The sequence below is a fragment of the Belonocnema kinseyi genome, chromosome 1 (genome assembly GCF_010883055.1).
Source record: "Belonocnema kinseyi isolate 2016_QV_RU_SX_M_011 chromosome 1, B_treatae_v1, whole genome shotgun sequence".
In the NCBI taxonomy this organism is placed as follows: domain Eukaryota; kingdom Metazoa; phylum Arthropoda; class Insecta; order Hymenoptera; family Cynipidae; genus Belonocnema; species Belonocnema kinseyi.
In genome coordinates, this window is record NC_046657.1 from 80222442 (window position 1) to 80229697 (window position 7256).

Sequence of the window (7256 nt, forward strand, 5' to 3'; positions counted from 1 at the left end):
TGAAAATTAAAATTCGAAAATTTTTTCTATAGCCTCCAGGGGACTTCGTTTTCGCACGAAAAAATTTTATGTGCCCTTATTGCATCCGGACCCACAATTTTCGAACAAAAAGATGAATTTTTAAGCAAACAAATAAATGTGCAACTAGAGAAAATGGATTTTTAATATAAATATAAATTTTCAACCAAAATTGAAAAAGTTACATTGTTGATTAATAAATTAATTTTTAAAGAAACAAAATCTGCCCGCCGCACGGGGGCATTCTCATTGCGCGCTTGGTCATTCTATTTACATCACATTTAAGCGTAAAGCCGTTTAAAATTAAAGTTCGAAGCATCGACAATTGTCATTTGGTGATTGTGAATTCTCTTTTGTGAAAGCTCCTTTTGGTTTTAACGAACACATTCTTATCACGTACCTCATGCGTCGCACTTGATTTCGTCGACAATGTGAACTTCCTACATTATGTTCAACTCTATTATATCAAATGTATATTTTATTCATTTCTGTACCACAGTCTGGGGCTGTTTATTCAGATATTGCAAAATACAGTATAAATTTCCTTTTTAATATTTACTTTAATATTTGTTTCTTATTTTGCATTAAAATTAATTCTTAGCTACCATGAAAAATGTATATCATTTCAATACATTTATATTATTACTATTCGTAATGTGTAAGAGTATTGGAACAAAAGTATTCTTATCGTCTTATTTTTATCATTTAAAAAAATGCGCATTCTATTTTTAAAATTATTATTAAATATTTTACTGCAAATTGTTTCGTTTTTCTATAAATTCAATTTGTTTATATGCAATGCAGATTAATTTGGGCGAAAAATGTTGTTTAATAAAATATTATTGTATCTTGTGTCCTTTTTCCAAAACGTTTTTTTTACTTTTAATATATTTTTATAACCAGATTTTATAACAAACTTTTAGATATCTTTTGGTTTAAAAACTTTGACTTTTAATTTTGTTCGTCTTTTGTGTCGCTTTTTCCAAAATTTGTTTTTTTAATTTTGAATCATATTTTTTACGATTGGAAAAAAATCTTTTTGCCTTATCCAAAATGACGAATAAAAAATTTATAGATCTTTGTGGGGTGAACAGCTTGTGTCGTTTTTCGAAAAATTAAATTTTTTAATTTTAAATATTACTTTTTACGATTAATACAAAAACTGCATGTTCTAGCAAAAATTATGCATGACAAATTTGAATGAATTTTCGATATTTTTTGGAAGATCAATTTTCGTCTATTTATTTTTCTCATAGCTTGTGTCGTTTGTCTAAAACTTTAATTTTTGTAATTTTTAATGTTTTTTTTTTTACGACTGAAAACAAAAACTACGCATCCTATCGAAATGTGATTAATGACAAATTTGTAGATCTTTTCAGAATGCGCAATTTTAGTGAATGCATTTTGTTTCGTATCTTGCATAGTTTGACCGCAAAATGGAATTTCTTATTTTTTTGGTACAATGCAAATTTTAATCCTCAACTTTTTCACAAAATTTAAAAAATTGTCACGATAATCTTGTCGGGCTTAAAAAAATCTTGAAAAAAATAGTTTCAAATATTTGAAAAATGCGCTCAGTTTTTGTATTTTCATCCAAAATAGCTGGTTTGCGAACTCTTTCTTTCTTTTTAGGCCGCAAAAAAGATTTCCAAAGCAGAATGCAAATCTTTTCAAAGTCATCGTTCCTACACGATACAGACTACAGACAGACAGAAATACAGACACCTTCGTAAAAATCGGTTTCGTCTGACTTAGGGGGTCTCAAAACGCGGAGATTTGATAAAAACCAACAAAAATGTGAAAAGACGCATTTGAAACAAAATAGTTACATTTTCAACCAGTTTCATTTGAAAACATGCCAAAAAAATTCTATAACAAGTCAGCCCAAAACCCAAGGATTAATGGACTTTCAATATCCTTTCGGGTGGGGAAATTGGGCCATGGTCAATTTAACGTCAGCTACCTGTGTACGGTTCCCCCACTACTCGGCGGCTTCCCCTCACGCAGCCGAACAACTGCCGCTGAGCCTGGCCAGCGGGAGTCCTTTGTACAGATGAGGACTAAAATGTGGAATATAACTTTTTTTCAAATTTAGCACTTGGTGATTGACAAATATAATATACGAATCCTGTGCTTCCGGAATTTTCTCAGGTTCAGTAAAATATTGCACCAATAAACTAAAACTACTTCAGTTGATTTGAGTAAAATATACTGGGAAATTTTATCTTCTGCATTTTATTCCTCAGCAAGTACAAAAGACGCCTACCAGACTCGGCGGCAGCAATTCGGTTGAGTGTGGGGAAGCCGCGTAGTGGGGGAACCCACTAGTAGTAGCTGAGATGGAATTATAGCAGTAAAGGCGAACTAATTGAATCAAAGTTCCAGTGTTTATTTGTTTAATTATTTCTAATAAGACGCAGTTTTAAAAAATATTTTCTAACAACAAAATTTCAGAAACTTCTTGGATTTTTCAAAAACAAATTTTTAAACTTAGTTGCTGGAAAAATTGACTTTTTAATTTCTTTAATTTTTGTATTGATAACTTATAAAGTCCTCTACAACCTCTGTAAATAGCAATAGCGGAAATTCAATTTAAAAAATTTTGTAAAGGAAATCGAAGAAGTTCGTGAAAAAATGTCAAAAAACATTCTTTTTAATAGCGTCTTATTACAATTCTACATCTAATTGTGAAAAAAATGTTGAGTTTCAACTGGTTTCACATTTTAATCAAATTTACAGACACGTCTTTTTTCCTTATGGGAAACACGTGTTAAACTTAATGGGGCTTCTGGAACCTCTGAATATAATTTTTTGTAAACACACTTATTTTTGCGTGAATTTGAACAAATTGGTGGCCGATATGCATGAAAATTTGAACAAAAATTCAAATGCATTTCTGGAACATTTTAAAGTTATGTTTATAATTTAAATTGCTAAAATTTAAGTATTTCAAATTAAAATCGGTTTGATTTGATTAATTTTATAGTTACAAATCAGAATGGTCGAATTTACCAGATCGTATCTTTCATATAAATTCTTTATATTTTGGAAAAAAATTCTTTACAAAATATGGAGGAAATCCTTTTTTATATCTGAAATTAGAAAACAAATCTTATTTATATTAGAAAGTATTTATTTCGCCTAATTAAAATTGATGTTTTAGCTTTTCTGCTTCTCAAATTATTAAATCATACCACGGATCTTGAAAATCGTTATCTTGTATACACAAAAACAATTTTATCAAAATTAAACGCTGCGTAATTTTACAATTTAACCACTTTTTATTTATTTTTTTTTCATTCATTATAGTTCACGATTTTTCATGTAATTACAATTTTTTTCTATTTCTATTGCTGTTTCTGTCCCCGTTCATACTGCTATTGCTATTTCCATGCCTATACCTGTGCCTGTGACTATTTTTATTAATATTGCTATTGATATTGTTATTGGCATTGCTATTTGCATTACTATTAATATTGCTATTGATATTTTTATTGGCATTGCTATTTTCATTACTAATAATATTGCTATTGATGTTGATATAGTTATTGCTATTGTTATTTATATTTTTGTAGTCATAATTTAAGATAAATTAAACTTATTCTCAAATAGCTCTGTATAATTCCAGATAATTTACAATTTATTATAATTTCCATTTTTTGTATGCGAGTATAAATCATATTTGTATTGCTGTTGATACTTCTATTGCTATTGCTATTGCCATTGATACTGCCAGCATTACCGCTATCGCTATTGCTATTGCTATTATTATTGTTATTGGTATTACTATCGATATCGATACTGCTATTGATATTGTTATTGCTATTGCCGCTACTATTGCTATTTTCTTGATATTGCTTTTGCTATTGTTATTGTTATTATCATAATAAAAAATCGAGTTAGATCAAACTGACTCTTAAATATTGAGTTAAATTTCCAAATTTAAAGGTACAGAATTAAAAGCAATATCCGAAAATAGTCAAAATCGTAAGAAATGTATGCGATGTTATTAACTTATTCTACAAACAAAGATGAAGATATACATTTTCTTCTGGGGAAAGCTTTCTTCACAATTTCTTTAAATATTTGTTACAAAATGATTTCTCTAAAAAAAATTTAATATAATTTATGAACCAATGACCTTTTTAAAATCAACAAAATAAGTTGTAAATGTAAAAATCAGAATTTACAACATAATTAGAAAAAAATGTATAATGTATTTCAAATTTGAGATTACTTATTTAAATGATAATATCCCGCGCTTGCGCCAATTTTCGCGGGAAATTTCGAATGACTTAAAATAAAAAAGAACGATAAAGGTCAAGAATCATGAAATACGTAACTGGAAATCTATTAATGATAAACGCAACGATCCAGTCTCGTACAAATAAATACGTTAGGCCTCAAGTCCCTACATCCGAGCGAAAATCGTGCGTTTGTTCAGTCGATAACGAGACACGCCTTAGCTCACTCGAAACTCTTCTGGAAATTCAAACGCGAGTGAACAATGGACCGAATTTCATTTTGACTTTAAAAAAAAATCAAAATATAAATAAAACAATAAAATAAATTTGCTCTAAGAAAAAGTGATGTACAAAAATTATATTCTCTAAAATAAGATAGTGATATCAAAGTATTAAGAATATTGAAATTAAATAATTTAAAAATAAAAAATTAAAAAATATTTCACATAATATATTCAATAATATCGTAGTAGATATGCATGAAATAATTAAAGAATATTTGGTGCAAAATGAAGAAAAGCATGCAAAAGCTGAAATAGAAATATCAATCTCGGGTTGCGAGATCCAATGCCGTAATTAGGATATTATTCAAACATTTGCGATAAGAAATTACCTACACTGATGTTAGACATTGTCTTGCCTTTTGTGTCAAGAGCAGTTTTAACTAGGATCATAAAAAAATGCTTCAAATTCTTCTTCCAACAAACTGATAAAGCAGTTCTGCCTCAAGAGTGAACAACATGTGATCTTAATTGTAAAAGCAAGTGAGTGGAAAAATTTGCAAATAAAATTTTCCAAATTGTAACGGTAACATCCCTATAGTGGATAGTACAACCTAAAGTAGATAATTACTCATTAAAAATACTAGTGTATGTAAAATAATTAATTTAATTCCAATATTAGTCAAGACACTATACGTGTTAGTGAATTAAACTTATAAATAATTATTTTTCTTATATTTGTGCATTTAATCAGTGATTATCTATTTTATAATTATAATAATGATCACGATTTATAAAAATAATATAAAGAGGTTTAGTTTATCGATTTTTAAATTGCTTCTGAGCTCAAAATATTTTTTTTTTGTATGAATTCTCACGTGAAACCAAAAATTCCAGATTTTATCTATTTCGTTTTTCCCGTCGATGACGATCTGGCAGCGCGGGACAAAGTGAAAGTTTTTAGTGGTCAAGAGGAGTGAAGGGGTTCTATTGATCATGACGAATGAACTGTCGGATACGATGGAAGTCAAGGCAAGTCACATTTTTGGAATTTTTTCCAAAATAATTTTAAGTAGCTCAAAATTATCTAAACGAATTTATAATAACTATTTTTATGCATTTCTATTGTCTAAAGTATTTATACATTCTCATTCCTGAGAATGTAATGTAATCTTCCAAATTTTCAATCTCTGGTTTTTAACGGATCTTTACGTTTCGGCTCTCACAGAATCCGAAAACCATAAAATTTTGTCGGTGTCTGTCTGTATGTCTGTATGTATGTACGTCTGTATGTCTGTATGTCTTTATGTATGTTTACCTGAATGTTGTAACCACGTTAACTTTTGAAGGATTTGTCCAATCGAGTCCGCATTCAATACACTTCTGAAGGTCCCCAAAATAAAGGCTAAGTTCGTTAATCAGATATTTTGAACAAAAATTAAAAAATTGAGAGTATTTTGACAATTAAATTTTTTTTTTTAATTTTATAAATTGTTGTCAAAGTTTCTTATTGCTGGGTAAAAGACTTGGAAATTATCAAAATAAAATTTTTTATTTTGATGAAAATTACAAAAGTTATATACTTTTAAAAATGTGAAGATTTTCAAAAAATAGACAAAATTATTTTTTTTATAGATCCAAAAATGTCATTCAAAATTTTTACCAGATACCAAATATATTTCAAAACTATTCTACCTGAATATTTATGGATATATAATATATTTGGACTTGCAAATTATCCAAATAAAATGTTTAATTTTCATGAAAATTGGAAAAGTTATATACTTTTCGAAAATTTTCAAAAAATAGAAAAAATTATTTTCTTCATCAATCCAAAAATTTTATTCAAAATTTTCGGTAGATACCAAATAAATTTCAAACTATTCTAGCCAAATTTTTCAATTAGCACACAATTAAAAAAATTAGTTCTTTTTCAACATTTTAGACAATTTTTTTTCAAGTTTCAGAAAATGTTGTCAATGTCTCCGATACTTGGCAAAAATACTTGCAAATTATCTGAATGACATTTTTAATTTGGATGAAAATTAAAAACGTTAGTGTAATGGAGTCGTCCAAATTTTCGATCTCTGGTTTTTAACGGAACTTTACGTTTCGGCGCGCACAGAATCCGAAAATCATAACATTTTGTCGGTGTCTGTCTGTACGCCTGTCTGTATATCTGCATGTATGGTTACCTGAATGTTGTAGCCACGCTGACTTTTGAAGAAATTGTTCAATCGAGTCTGCATTTAATACTCTTCTGAAGGTCCCCAAAATAAAGGCTAAGTTCGTTAAACAGATACTTCGAACACAAATTAAAAAATTGAGTGCATTTCCAAAATATTGAAATTTTTGTTGTTGAAATCTTATACATTTTTGTAAAAGTTTCTTATAGATGGGTGAAACACTTGCAAATTATCCAAATAAAATTTCTAATTTTGATGAAACTTAGAAAAGTTATATACTTTTCAAAAATTTGAAAATCTTCAAAAAATAGAAAAAATGATTTTTTTCATAGTTCCAAAAATTTTCATCAGATACGAATTATATTTTAAAACTATTTTATCCGAATTTTTCGATAAGCCCACACTTTTAAAAATTAGAGCCTATATAATCTAACAGTAGAGCGCGAAGCGCAATTACGGCAATGAGAATTTAATTGTCAAGGCGGTGGGTGCTTTGAGAACCTTCTTTAATGTCAAATTAAAAAAAAAGTTCAGCTTTACTTTATAATTGTAGTTTATGAGGGGTTTGAATTACAGTATTTGATATA

The 7256-nt window shown here is 28.4% G+C and overlaps 1 protein-coding gene across 1 annotated transcript in view; it reads left to right on the top strand.

The window, feature by feature from the left end:
• LOC117167843 (facilitated trehalose transporter Tret1-like) overlaps positions 1-7256 on the top strand; it is a 50567-nt gene that overhangs the window by 23817 nt on the left and 19494 nt on the right. The window contains exons 2-3 of the mRNA XM_033353053.1: positions 4921-5026; positions 5381-5515. Coding sequence (XP_033208944.1) covers positions 5480-5515 — 36 coding nt within the window. The 5' untranslated portion in view covers positions 4921-5026; positions 5381-5479. The remainder of the gene's footprint in view (positions 1-4920; positions 5027-5380; positions 5516-7256) is intronic.